The 14,162-nt window shown below is 58.0% G+C and overlaps 1 protein-coding gene across 7 annotated transcripts; it reads right to left on the bottom strand.

The window, feature by feature from the left end:
- Positions 1-10,320, bottom strand: SLC29A1 (solute carrier family 29 member 1 (Augustine blood group)). 7 transcript variants are annotated; one of them, XM_086706969.1, is made up of 15 exons: positions 9,933-10,068; positions 7,666-7,775; positions 6,400-6,482; positions 5,944-6,153; positions 4,347-4,428; positions 4,027-4,229; positions 3,775-3,914; positions 3,336-3,470; positions 3,144-3,241; positions 2,915-2,993; positions 2,380-2,477; positions 2,016-2,124; positions 1,683-1,768; positions 1,109-1,308; positions 1-749 (listed from the first exon to the last, which is right to left on the bottom strand). In XM_086706969.1, exons 5-15 carry the CDS (start codon positions 4,398-4,400, stop codon positions 638-640), a joined length of 1,314 nt encoding a protein of 437 aa, XP_086563095.1. In that variant the 5' UTR covers positions 4,401-4,428; positions 5,944-6,153; positions 6,400-6,482; positions 7,666-7,775; positions 9,933-10,068; the 3' UTR covers positions 1-637. The 7 variants fall into 7 exon arrangements, with proteins under 7 accessions (XP_086563095.1, XP_086563094.1, XP_086563091.1 ...); XM_086706968.1 differs by having other exon boundaries at positions 6,400-6,479; XM_086706965.1 differs by lacking the exons at positions 5,944-6,153; positions 9,933-10,068 and adding an exon at positions 10,192-10,320 and having other exon boundaries at positions 6,400-6,479.
- Between the last annotated feature and the right edge of the window lie 3,842 nt (positions 10,321-14,162).

Genomic DNA, 14,162 nt, shown 5'->3' with positions numbered 1-14,162 from the left:
AGAAAAAAAAAAAGTTTTATTTTATCAGAGAGCCTCTGAAGGCACCTGGTTTCTGTTGAATATAAAAAAAGGCATAAAATGGCAACTGTACAAGGTGCATGATGGGTAACAACAAGGCAGGGGGAGGAGGGGAGGGACACGGAGATGTGAGGGGAGGAGGCACATAGGGAGAAGGGGGATGGAAATGTCAGACTGGACTTTAGAACAGACAGTCCTGCCCCCTAGCCACCCCTGGTATAGGCAGATGAATACACACGCGCGCGCACACACACACACACACACACACACACACACACACACACACACACACACACACTGAGCCCAGGAGTCTCTGCTTCCCCTGCTCAAGCAAGGATCAGTCAGAACCAAGGTGGGGGGGGGGGGGGCAGCCCTTGAGCAGATGCAGAGACTGTAGAGACTGTATCCCTTCCCTTGATTCTGACCCTCAGGCTCACAATGTCCCCACTGTCCATCCACAGAGGTTCCCTCCTCAGGGCCTGGACACCCGGGCCCAGAACAGGCCGTAAGAAGAAGCTGGCTAGCTAGAAGAGAAAACCTCCAAACTCCTGCCCGTCCCTGAAGGAGAAGAAAGGGGGCAGGAGCAGGTGGCCACTGCAGTCCTTCTATCCATCCATGGTCACACAATTGACCGGAACAGGAAGGAGAAGACAGCCCCCAGTGCCAAGCCCAGAGACAGAAAGAAGGCCATGATGGCTCCAGCTGTCTCTGCCTCAGCCGGCTTCACTTTCCTAAAGGCGGGAGGGCAAGGCTTCCTTAGAATGGCCCCTACCCCAGCCCCACCCAGAGCCTCTGGGGTGGGGAGACTTGCCTGAGCACAGAATTCTGCTGCCAAGCATCTTACTTTCCCGCCCCCAATCTGGCTTTTCCCTCTTGGGGGAATGTGTACTGGGGTCTGTCTCCCACCTATCCACATCTCCACCTAGGTACCCCAGGTGTCCCACCGCCCACCACCCACCACTACCCCTTCACCTACGTGCCTTACATGCCCCTCCAGGATCAGGGAGTCTCTGTTGCCCTCTCTCCCTTCACTGAGCATCCACTGCTGCAGCTCTAGACCCTGCCTGATGCCACCAAGGTCCCCACTCACTTGGGCCCGAAGCACATGCAGAGACTGGCGAGGTAGCCATTGGAGAAGGCGAAGGCAGCCATGAAGATGATGAACCAGGCGTCGTGCTCGAAGACTACAGCCAGGTACCGGCGGGGCTGGACATTGCACAGCAGCAGCAGGGGCACAAACAATATCCGGGCCAGCACCAGGCTTGGCAGCCAGTGGCTGTCCTTCCCAGGCTGCAGAGGAGCAGGTGGTACCTCAGCCGGGGCTGGCCCACAGCCTCCCCCGGGGGCCCCTTAGGATCTGGATTGAATCTGGTTACCCTTAGGGCATAGTGATTGGGAGGGAGCATGGTTGAGCTTTCTGGAGTGCTGGCAATGTTCTATATTTGACCTGGGTGGTGATTATTCAGAGATGCATGCATGTTTACGTGTGTGTGTATTCATTAAGCTGTACGCTTAAGACCTGTACAACTTACTATACATAATGTCTTGGTTTAAAAAAAAAAAAGCACGCTCCCCTTACCACCACACTATCTTGGTTCCCTTTCTGCATCTCAGGCTGGATTCTTCCCTCTCACAGGGGCTGGGTGCCACCTTCTACCACTTACCCATGTAAATATAGCTGTGAGGCTCCGGCCCAGCCAGTCGAAGACATTGAAAGTCAAGAAACAAGACACAGGAATGAAGTAGGCTCCTGGAAGAGGAAAAGTAGATTCAGGGATGGTTATTAGGTCCAGAGAGACAGATTTAGCCTCACTGGGGCTCAGTTTCCCCAGCTGCCCAGCTGTAAAACAGAGAAGATGCTTCCAGCCCAGGGAAGGGCAAATGGGCCAAGAAGAGTCTAGTTGGGGAGACAACAGCCTAGGATCCCCCACTCCCTCACCCCCAATCCTGCTCTAGCTCCTGTCTGTCCCCATCCTGGGAACCCATGGTGTCCTCACCCCAGGCACTGTTGCCCGCAATGCTGGATTGGACCTCAGCAGTCACAGCGGGAAACATCCCAATGGTGACCGTGAAGATGAAGCAGACGGAGAGAGCCGGGACTAAGATCTAGAGGAAAGGGACCCAGGCCCGTGTCTTCATGGCGTTGTGCATTCAAAGAACCCAGAATCCCCACCCCCTGACATACACACACACACACACACACACACACACACATACACACACACACACACACAGGAGAATCCAGGAGAGTGGCCAGTATCAGGTGGGAAAGGGAGCGGATGGACAGTGTGCAGGTCGGGAGGGGCAAAAGGAGAGAATGAGGGTAAAGGGCAGAGGGCAGAACACCCATGCCCCACATACGTTTCTGAGGATGGCTCGGATAGAGTGGCCTTGGTTGGTGGACTCAGACTTGGGGGCTGGAACTCTGGACTCCTCTTTGTTTGCTTTTAGGTCCTCTCCTAGGGGGTGACAGGTTGTGGAAGCATCAAATTGTAGGTAGGACAGGACAACAGGAGATGACACAAAAGGGGGCGGACACTCCTTACCAGTGCACAGCCACACCCTAACACCTAGCCCAGACCTCCTGTAAATCCCACAGCATGGGTCCAGCGGTCCTGACCTCTCCCAGGAGACTCAGGTCATGTTACAAGAAACTGAAATCGCTTCCCATTGCTCTCAGACATTCAAGGTCATCCGGAATCCACCCCCCCCCCCCCCGCCTTTATTTTTCCCAGTTTTTATTTCCCGTAGTTTTCCTCATCCCAGCCCTGGTGACATCTGGCCTCTGGCTTGTCACTGCCAGCAAATACAGTATACTCATTCTTGCCCTCTGTGCCCATGCTGCTCCCTCCAGGGCAGGCCACCCTCCACCCCAGCTTCTGTGGGCTATTCTGACCTTTACTAATGAGATCCAACTTGGTCTCCTGCTCTCCAGGCCCTTCAAGCTTGAGCTGCTGGTAGTAGCGGTAGAATTCCTACCAAGAGAGGGAGACAGTGGAGGTGGATTCAGTGGTGGAAGCTCCAGAATTCCTGCCTCGCCCAGGTCTGGGTCTCAGAACACCATTGGTCTGAAGCCCTGGACCCCCTACCCCAGACCCCAAATCTGGCTTTCTCCATTCACTTACCAGTCGGGGCAGGCCTAGGTAACAGATGATGGCCAAAACGATAACCCCACAGGCCGTGATAAAATAGCCAAAGGCACTTTCTGACAGCTCTGAGCCACCTGGGTGGAGGGTGTGCAGAAATCAAAGACCAGCCCCACCCCTGTCCCTTTCCCCCAGCAACTAGGCCAACGGGCAGATAGTAGGAAGACTTACTGGCGATGGCGCAGATCATGGCCACCGAGGCGAAGAAGCCTGCCAGGCCCTGGCCACTCATGATGGGGGCAGTGTAGCTGGTGGGCAGCAGGCCAGCCAGACCAAACAGGCTGCCCTGCAGGATGGCACCGAATGCTGGGGGCACAAGGTGGGCATCAGCAGGGGAGGGGAGAGCAAGGTGGGACTTGCTTCCGCTGGAGGTGGCTGGGGCCCCGTAGGAACACAGGTCCCAGTGAGTCTTAACACCAAATGACACTCTCTGCCCCTACTCCCAGCCCTGGTCCATGTCAGCTCTGGCCTTTTGAATCATTGACTACCTACGGTATCCATTTCCTCCAGCGGGAGGAATGGGCTCCTTCCTGGCTGACTGTGCTTCTGAAAGAAGGGTGGGGGGATCCAGGAAGATCTCTGCCCTAGGCCTGCTCCCAGCCCTGCTTACAGTTAATAAGCATGATCTTGATCATGGTGATGACGAAGAAGGACAGGGCATCCAGATGCACCTTTACCAGGACAGCAGTGATCAAGAACACCAACAGGATGGCTATCAGGCTGCCCAGGATCCGAACAGACTGGGGGATCCTAGGCCGAGGCAGCAGAGGGACAAGAGGTGAGGCCGCGGGCTCAGCACAGGGAGAACAAGAGGCAGCAGGGGGTGGCGGGGGCTGGTCAGGCCAGGGGCCTGGACACTCACCTCTGATGCAGGAAAGAGTTAAGGCAGGTGAAAAACAGCAAGGGCAACATGGCACATAAGGTCATGACATTGTTGAAGAGGGCACTGAGATAATTCCGCTCTGGGGAGGGTACTGTGGGGGTGGCTGAGGGCTGGAAGTCCTTGCTGTTTTCAGCAGTGACCAAGGACATATTCTGGGTCTCGTCCAGGCGGTTTGTGAAATACTGTGTGGGTTGCAGAGAGAAGCGGTGAGACTTCTCTCCCGGGGCCCCCAAGAACAGATCCATGCCCTACATGCCCAGTGGACATGTCCCCCTGGAGCCCAGTCCCCCCAGTCTCACCCTAGTGGCTGTCATGAAAAAATTCCACGGGAGCAGCGTCCCCAGACCCAGCATGAAGAAGATAAGCCAGACGGCTTTGTACCTGAGGACAGGAGAGGAAAGAGGGGCCTAGTGACCCACTACTCCACCCTCCTTCGCAGATCAAACTTAAGAGCTCCTCCCTCCCCAACGTTCGGTCTCTCCAACTGTCCCAGGGCACAGGCATCTGTGCCCATGTGTACAAGTCCACCTATGGGTTTATGTAGAAGGGGAAGTGTCCAAGGGTAGGGAAAAGGGCACAGATATGTCCACAGGGAGAGTAGGGTCAGGGACACAGGACTGAAAGGCATGGCCAACAGGACCTTGGTTCTCAGCCCTGAAGACTCGGGGGACCCTGCAGGCTTGGGAAACAGTGTGACCCACACATCCGGAGGTGGTTTTGGAAATCTTGCTGAAGGCTGGGGGTAGGCGGGTGAGGGAGAAAGCAAACAGCAAGTGTCTCCCACCCCCACTGGGCAGGCTGGAAGTGATTATGCTGTCTGGGTAGGGACTGTGTGGTTCCCCAAAGAGGATTCTGAGGTCAAGAAACTCCCAGACCATTCTGGACCTAGTGGGATAGGAGGGCGGGGTGACTTGGGGTGGCTGGGAAGCGAGGGAGCTGTTTTTTCCCTGGCCCAGACAAAACCAGCTTTGTAGGTCACACCACATAGGGTAGGCCAGGAGTATCAGGCCACTGGACGTCATCTGGGCCCCAAATAGTAAATAAGTGCCGCCCTAGCTTCGGCCAGGGCATTGCCCCAAGCCCTACACTTCAGGGCCTGTCTGGGATGGCCAGCCTTCCCCAGGGAGCCCCAAACCCTCCTACTGTGGTTTCCAGATGTGTCTGTCATATCTTCCCCACAGCTAACGCCTGCTTTCTTCACAGAGATGGCAGAGACAAAGTCCAAGGCAGGGAAGAAACAGGTCCAGTTAGAGTACAGGGCCCGGCCTCACACAGGAAAGGCCTGGGTGAGTGCCCCAAGTGGGGAGGTCTGAGCCACTGCAAATGCAGCCTCCCTCCGCCCCCACTCCCTTTTATCCTCCGGACCTTGAAGTACACAGCTAAAAGGCTCGACTCAGAGGTCCCGAATGAAGGGAGAAGTTCCCAGACATGGTTGTGCAGAATACATTGTCAGAGCGGGGCTAGAGGAGGGTGCCAATACATGGAGATGGGAGAGGGGTTCACAGAACTGCTACCAATGGTGAGACTCTGATAGGACAGGCAGCCTGGAAATGGAGGAGACAGGGACAGAACCAACCTGGGGCCTGTACTTACTATGTCTCCTTAAATTCCCTCCCATTCAAATAAGCCCTACCTCAATTTTACAGGTGGGAACAGTCCCAGAGAGATTAAGCTAAGTACCTGAGGTCCCACAGCCAGAAGTGGCCTACTTCTGTGGCCTCTGGCACACGAGGGAGACCGGATTGGCAGCGGAGAGGGGATGAGGTTGGGGGGCCTGGGCTGAAGGAGTTTTGGACCACAGGCATGGCTTCATCGACTCTCTTGGGTCCTAGACTCCTTGGAGGGCTTAAACCGGGCTACAGCCTCTCCCCCCCGCAAATACGTATGCATGATCACCATTGTGGGTCTAACTGAAAGGAGCGTATAGGCTCCAGAGGCGGGGAAATGAGAGGAAGGTCAGTTCAAGGACCAGGGTGGGCCAGGGTCATCTGAGGCAGGGCCAGGCCTGAGGGAGAGGGCAGTTCTGCCAGATGTGCTCCGGAACTAGGGGTGCCGCCAATGATTTCCCCAGAGTGATGGGAGGAGGAGCTGGAAGCTGCTGGCTGGCTGGAGAGCAACAGTGGAAACACTGAGAGGCCAGGGAGGGGCTGCCGCCCACCCATCCTGGCCCTCCCCACAGGCCCCCCGGCTAAGACATGCATGGTCCCCACCCCTCGCGCAGGCCTGACTCATAGCTACTTTGCTGGAAGACCAGGCAGCAGTGGAAACCCCAAATTCCAAAGGACACCACACCCAGCCCCCTGGAGACCCATTTCCACCCCCCTGGATCCCCTGGCCCAGGTCCCCCAGTACCTGTCCTGAGGCTCGTGACTGGTTGTCATGGTGACGGCGTTCTCAGTTTTGTCTGGCCGATAACTCCCTCCTCCTGGCGTCTGCTGGGGGCAGAAGCAGTGTGAGGCCACGTCTTGGCCCTGCTTCCCCATAGGCCTCTTTAGACTCTTGTGGGGTAGGCGGCAGGCAGGGTTCACAGAGCAGACAAGCCGGAGAGTCCACAAGGACCCCCTCCTGGCCCTGCCCCTGAGGACTGCTCAATCTGACCCCTCTGACCAGCCCTGTCGGGCCCCCTGCCTGCTCAGGCTCTACCTGGCTCCCCGCCTGGCCACCGCTATTTTTATCCAGCAGCTGAAGCAGTTTGTAAGCTGGGAAACGGGAGAGTGGCGGGCAGGAGAGGAGGAGGAGGAAGTATGAGGGAGAGGGAGGGAAAGACTGGCAAAGAAGGCAAGGAAGAGGATGAGAGCAGTCAGGGACAACGACAACAGACAACAAACGATAATGGAAGGAGCGACAGGAGGAGGGAAGCAGGAGTCAAAGCAAAGAGGGCGAGGGGAGGGAAGGGGAGGAGGGAGGGCACAAAACAAACAGATACGCAGCAGCAGCAGCAGCAGCAGCAGCAAGAGCCACAGGGAAGAGGACAGAAGCCAGGCCAGAGATGCCTCCCCCACACCAGGCCCCTCTCTGCAGGTCTGACCTTCACACCCTCTGGGGGAGCCCCTGCGCTCACAGCAGGAGTGGGCTCTGGAGGGCCTGCGCCCTGCTGGAGGCACCCCAGACTCCAGCCTCTCTGCTGGCAGCCCTTGAACCTTCCTTTCCAGTCACTGCCCAGGGGCTTCCTAATTCCTGGCCAGTTTTCTAGGAAAATACTTCACCATGCATGTGGGGACACAGCCCTTCCCACAACCACCCTGGCCCCTCCCCGATGCCCAGTCCTGTCCCCAGGGTTACCCCATCCCCCCTCGGTTCCTCTTTGACTCACTCCCAGGTCCCTATCCTCTTCCCCTTTCAGAGAGCAAACTTGAAAGGAAGACTGGGGGAGCAGGGACACAGGCCCGACAGACCACATTGTCCCAAAGCTCCTAGCCCACCCCCTCACGATCCCCCTCCCACTTCCCGCTCGTGCAGGGCAGGCGCCCTGGCACCAGATCAGACAGCTTTCCCTTTGGATGGCAAGGAAAGCCAGGCAGGCGTGTGCTGGCACGTCCCCCATGTGCAGGCCCAGCTCTGGAGCCAGGTCTGCTGTTTGGGGTGAGGACCCGGGCCTGGGCTAGGGCGAGCACTCACCGGATGCCCAGACTTGCCAGCAGAAGGGTCAGAGCAGAGGGGGCCTGGGCAGTCCCTGGGAAGTGGTCCTAGCTCAGGCTCTGGCGGCAGGCCTTGTCCATGGGCGCCCCCTGGGTAAGGGTCCAGAATGAAGAAAGTGGCACAGGGCATATGGGGAGAGAACCCCCCAGGCCTTGCCATGGGAGTTCTGGTACCCTGGGCCCCATTCTGAGAAGCCTCTCACACACACACAAAACCAGGAGATAAAAACTGCTCCTGTAGCTAGCTTGGGAGATAAGAAACTCAGCAGTCTAAGTAGGGGAGCTGGGGGTGGGGGGGCGGGGGGGAGAAATCCCAGGTACAGCCAGTTCCCAGCCTGAGACAGACAGATACCGACAAATAGTTACTTCCAGGGACCCTGAAATCTTCAACCAGCTTTTCTATCCCTCCTGTTACTGCTCTCAACCCCTCCATGGGTGAACTCCAGACTCTCCCAAGGCCTTCCTTAGCGCCCACACCCCTGTGTTGTAGAACAGGGACAGGAGGAGCAGACCCACACACCTCCCAGATGGGAGGCAGAGGTCTTCTTTTATTCATTTTCTGAACAAATATTTACTGAGGACCTCTGCATGCTCTCCAGGCACTGTTCTAGGCACTGGGGACAGAGCGGTGAACAACACTGTTCATGTTTCCAAGAGGGATGGGGGCAAGAGGGCTCCACCCTGGAGGGTGGGGAGAGAAGGCTCAGGACTCAGATTTTCTATTAGGTAGCAAGGAGGGGAACCCCCAGCTTCACACCTCAGCACACCCCATGCTCCACCTCCCCACCCCCACAGGTAAGATTCCTGGCAGTAAAGAACTGGGAGGTGGGGTGGAGAGAATAGAGTATCTCCCCTTCCTTAGTAAAATCTGCCTTAGGCTCAGAGAAGTATTCATTTCTGTCCTCTCCCCCGCCAGCTGTGCTCCCATCCTGCCCACATCGTAACAGTCAGCTGGCCAGCCCAGGTGTTTTGTTCTTGCCTGCCTTTGCCCAGCAGCAACCAGGGATTTGACACCAGCTCAGCATCTGGTGTCCCTCCAGCCACGTCCTGGCCTGCCAGGATGGAGTTCTGAAAGCAGTCACTTAACTGAGCACGTCCCCTCCTTTTATACCTATCTCCGCCCCCCTCCAGACCCCCAGTGCCTCTCATGCACCCCAGCTTCCAGACACATCCTTGCAGTAGCATCATATTCTCTACACCCATGGAGTTGCATATGGGGCCAGCCACTACCTGCCCTCACAACCACCCCTAAGCTAGCACTAATCTCTCTCCATTGAACAGATGGGGGAGGCTGAGGTTCAGAGCGGTTGAGTCACTTGCCTAAGGTCACAGAGCTAATGAACAGGTGAGCTGGAATTCAAAGTCAATGTGCAGCTCATCCTAGCCTCCTTCTGGGGCCGGGAGGTAGGTATAAAGGCTGCTTCTCAGCTAGCCCTTTAAATTGGGACATGCGGGGAGGGGGGGGGGGTAGGTGCGGGCGGGCGGCATCTCCAGCCTGACAGGAGCCTCAGGTGTAAGGCAACCCCCCTCCAATTACACACACATCCTGGCACCGAGAGCTCAACAGGCAGAAGGACAAGTGGGAGGTTACCGCGAGGAGTGGGCAAAGGGGCCGCCCCAAGAAGGCTGAAGGGCTGGGATCAGCCCTCACCCAGGCTGCTCCCCCCCCCCCCCCCCCCCCCGCGGACGGAAACCCGCGGTGTGTGTCCCTGTCCTAAGATAAGGAAGGGTCCTCTCAGGGAGTAAATAAGGACGTGCCCAGGAAGGGGAGGCCAGGAACATGAATTCGGCCAATAAAAGGCAGAGGTTAAAGAGACAGCTCCTTCACCTCCAAGGCACGCGCCCTGCCCTCATCCCCATTCCCACCCCCACCCCTCCCAACACAGTTACCGGCGCGGCTCCTCTCCTGTACCAACTAGACTGATCGAGATTACCCATCTACTCGCCCGCCCCTTGCGGAGGTCAGTTCGGCGACAGCCGGTTTCAGGCCCAGGAACCAGGCGGCCCACGCTCCGCTCGGGTCGCGATCTCCTCAGAGTCCCCACGCGCCCTGGCCCTTGCGCGCCACGTGCAGCGCGGCTCCGCACGCTCCACGCCGGGGAAGCGGGGCCCCCACCCGGCGTCCCCTCTGCGCGCCGCGCAGCTGCCAGGCCCAGCCTCCCTGCCCGCGTGGCGGCGGGAAGAGACGCCTCCCGCCACGGCGGTGCCCGGCTCCCCCCTATCCCGGGCCCCCGGCCCGAGAAGCACCTGCTAGCTAGGAAGGAGTCCTACCGCGCCGAGATCCGCGCGCCCTCTCAGTAGCTTCCCGCGCCCGCGGCAGCACATTGAAACCCGCCCTCTGCTGGGCCCGCCCCGGCCCACGTCCGCAGCCGCAGCCCGCCCCCCCTCCGCCCTCGCCGCCGCGGCCCCGCCCCAGCTCCCCCACCCCAGCAACTCGCGACGTGAGCCTCGCCCCCCACCCCCTTTCTCGCCCAGCTGCGCCCAGCCGGGGCTGCATGGCCCATACCTCGAGCTATTTCTGAAGATGGGACCTGTGGGCCCTGCTACACCAAACCCTGCCCCGTTATGAAGCACCCGGGGCCGGAGAATACAGCCCCACGCTGGGTACCCCTAGTCTCCTCCGCGCTGCCGCTCCAGAAACTCCTATAGAACCCGCGTCCGGACGCTCCTTGCAGCAAACCTTAGGCTCAGACCCGTCCGGACGCCTTCACGTCCATACTCCATCCCAGATGTTCCGGTATAACTCCCCGAACCCCTCCCACGCCACTTTCTCCTACACTGCACTTTCTTCCTTTTCTGCGCGGGCCTCTTCCCTTCTCAGTGCCACTTTCTTCCTTTCCTTTGCTCCCCCAACCCCCATGCCAGAGGGATCCCTCTGCAGAATCAGTATAATCAGTGACCTGAATGGTGGGTTTTCCCACCTCTAACGCACAGACCCGAACACCCACACACAAACACTATACCACTGTGTGGTGATAAGGAGGGGGATGTGTGTCTCTGTGGGGGTTGCGGGGGGGAAAGGGTAGTGGCATAGGTCTGTAGGCCCCTCGAGGTTCACTTTTTCTAAATCCAGAACTTTGGAAACGCTGAGGAACAGTTGGAGATGGTAAGAGAAAAAGCCCAGAATAGCCTTACATCCTGCGTGAATCCTATGGCCCCGATACTGAGAGGCGGAGGAAGGGGGTGGGCATGCTGGGTGGTCAGTCCTCCAAGGGAGGCGGAATGATTCTCTCCCATTTTGCTGGTCAGTAAATTTGGGGTAAGGAGAATACGGCCCCTATAGCTGCCCTCAGTGCTGGAGGACAATCTGAAGGCTCGAGAGGTGTGAAGACAGAAAATCCAGTCCAGCATACCCCACCCTCCTCAACTACCCAAGAGACTCATCCCCTGAAGAAGTTTTGGACACTAATTAACAATTAGCATATTACCATCATTAGAATAAGGTAGAGTCACCTTCTTGCCAGGGAACAGACTGGGCCCTGAGAGGAGGGGTAGCTTTTCTACTTAGGATCAGTGACCTGTCCCCGAGCTACTCCAGAAGGAATGTTCTCAGCCTCCTGGCTCTGTGCCTCACAGAGACATAACGCACCATCATCCCCCAGCCTTAACCAAACAGAGGGCAGGAAGATGGGTAGGGTGGTATTTTTTTAGGCACTGCCCCACGGCTTGAGGGCAGCTTCATGTCTGGGTCTACCCACCCCCATTCCCATCCTGTGTTTGTCCAGTCTCTCGCTCTTCCTCTCCCAGCCCTCCTCTCCCCTCTTCCTTGGCCCCTGTCTCTCTCCCACCTTCATTTCCCATCTTTGGGCCTGTGGGGGTGTCAGGCCTTAGTGGTCAGACAGATCCTCCAGGCATGGCCAGGCTGGTAGCCAGTGGCTGGAGTTGTGTGCAGAGGGGGCTGGAAGTGGAAAGAAACTGGAGGGAAGTGGTGAGGGTCCCAGGCCAGACAGTGGAAGGCTGTTTCCTCTCCCCACCCCCGCTGAGGCCTGGCCTGCTCACTAGATGGCAACAGCCAGGGCTGTTATTGCTGGAGAGAAGCCCATCTGGCAATCACCCTGCCTGGGCCCCCAGCCAGCATCCACGCCCCTTCGGAGCTACTTCCCTGGCCAGAGATGGTTGCTGGGTGCCAGGGCCCTCTGCTGGACATCCTCAGGGCCCCAACTCACACCGGTCAGTACTGGGAGTTTTTCTGGTCAGGCCCAGCCAGTCCTGTCTCCTTCTGCCCAGGCTTAGGGCTTTCTCCCTCCCTGAGTTCCCTCAGGTCACTGGCACAGAAGTAGGGTAGGAAGGGCTGAGTCAGCTGCACCCCCACCCCCACCCTATACTCCACTCTAGTTGAGACTGTCCGTAGCTCCAGACTCCATCCTCCCATTCCAGGCCCCAAGCCTGCCCCACCATCTCACACACAGCCCTCTTTTCCCCAGCCCTGTGTCCATCTGTGTTTGCTGGAAGTGTGTTTGCTTGGCTTGGCTATTTGTCACCAGCACCTGTCTCATGACTGTGCGTTCTCAGTTGTTGTTTGTGACTCTCTGTCCCTGCCCTTGTGGCAGGGTTGGGACTAGAGAGAGGCCAATGAGGCATTTGACTGCAAATTTTAAGGGACTTGACTCCAAAAAAATTCAGTAATCAAGATAAATAATATTTTACTGTAGTCTTTAAAAAAAATCAAAGTTAATGCAAAAAAATCTATGATGAACCAAACATCAACATTTAAAATACAGGAGCTCCTGGGTGGCTCAGTGGGTTAAGCGTCTACCTTCAGCTCAGGTCATGATCTCCTGGTTGGTGGGTTTGAGCCCTATCACTGGCTCTCTGCTGTCCGGGGGGAGCCCTCTTCAGATCCTCTGTACCCCTCTCTCTCTGCCCCTACCCCCCACAAAAAATAAATAAAAACTTAAGCAAACAAACATTTAAGATACAGAATCCAGCCCTCTCACTTCCCTCGCCTTCCTAGTGGGTGTGTGTACTCCAGGATGGGAACGAGGGTCAGGGTTTAAGATTTGAGGTTCACTAGGTCTGGGTTTGGTCGTCTCAGACTAATTTCTCGGGCCTCTCCCCCTACCCTTTGCTCTGGGCAGGTCTCTGACCTTGGAGGAATCTGTATACGGTTAGGGCGGCAGGGGTGGGGAGAAAGAGTCGTGGGTGGGGGGGGAGGGTGGCCTTCCAAGTCTGATTAAAGGCTCCCCTGTACCGGAAACCGCAGATTCCGACACGGTTGATATCCCCCAACTAGGGCCGCACCAGCACCTGTCCCTGCCCTGGCGGCGCGGCGCGTGGGAACCGCGCAGACCCCGCCCCACTGCGCTGGAGGCCCGCCTCCGCTCCCCGCAGTCCTGCCGGTTGGGAGCCGGAGGAGGGGCGGGGGAGGACGGAAATCCCCCGGCCCGGGTCCCCCTCGTGGCCTCCTTACTTCGGGGCTGGGGCCGTGGCCGTAGCTCGCGGCCCGCGCCGGGCGGGAGACGGGCTGCAATGGGCTACCCCGGCGGCTTACCGCCCCGCACTCCGCGGCCTGCTCCGTCCCTCCTCGCGCCGCGCCACTCCGCCACTCCGGGGCGAACGAGGCCGGCCGCAGGGAAGGCCGGGAGCAGGCGAGAGAAAAGGTGCCCGTGACCCCAGAGGGGAACGAGGTTAGGGGACCACGGGCTGAAGCCCCCTTCCCCCAGGTCGCCTTCCCGAGAGGGGCGAGCACGTGCTCTGATTTTGAGGGCGCCAAGAGGAAGCAGATGGTGCCGAAAGGGGTGGGGAGGCGGGGGTCTGGCGGAAGGTCCCGCGGGGCTGGAGTGGGGGCGCACAGCTCTGGCGTCACTTCTTCCCAGGGGCCGAACTTCAGAGTGGTGTGGGGACCGTATGGGGATCCTGAGAGGGGCCCGCATCCCTCACTATCCGCCCCCCCCCCCCAACCTAGAGCCTAAGACTCGCGGAGGGAGGGAGGTGGGAGGGAGGACTGTTGCTTGGGAACAATAAGCAAATTACCCGGAGGCTGAAAGCAAATGAATCGGACACCCCTGATCTGACCCCTTAGGGGCTGCTCTTTGGGGAGGAGGAAATAATGAGGTGAATGCCCATGGTCACCTCCACCCCCAACCGCCCAGATCTCTTAAAAGGCACAGTGCCCCTCAGGGGAAGCATTTTTGCTCTGCTCCCCTGGGTGGCTGCCGGCAGGGCCCCTTAGCAAACAAATCTCCCTCTTCCCACGCCGCTAGGTGAGCAGTCTCGGACCTGGCCCGAGGAAGTTTTCCTTCTTACCTTGAGCTGGCCGGCCAGACCTCTAAATCGGACCCAGGACTGCTGGGTCACGGGGTGACATACTGAAGTTACGCAAGAGAAACGATCTCCAGGAGATGAGGACTGCAGGACAATGGAATAGGAAGCAAAAGGGAGCCGGGAGTGGTTTTCCCCCTCCCACCCCCTGGCCACGTTAGACTGTTTTTCAGTGTAGGAGCATGGGTGACACAATTTTCAATGGTATCCCACGAA

The sequence above is a fragment of the Puma concolor genome, chromosome B2 (genome assembly GCF_028749965.1).
Source record: "Puma concolor isolate L17-30 chromosome B2, mPumCon1.1.hap2, whole genome shotgun sequence".
NCBI classification, from domain to species: domain Eukaryota; kingdom Metazoa; phylum Chordata; class Mammalia; order Carnivora; family Felidae; genus Puma; species Puma concolor.
The sequence above is the reverse complement of the archived record's forward strand: the minus strand, read 5'-3'. Positions and strand labels throughout refer to the sequence as shown.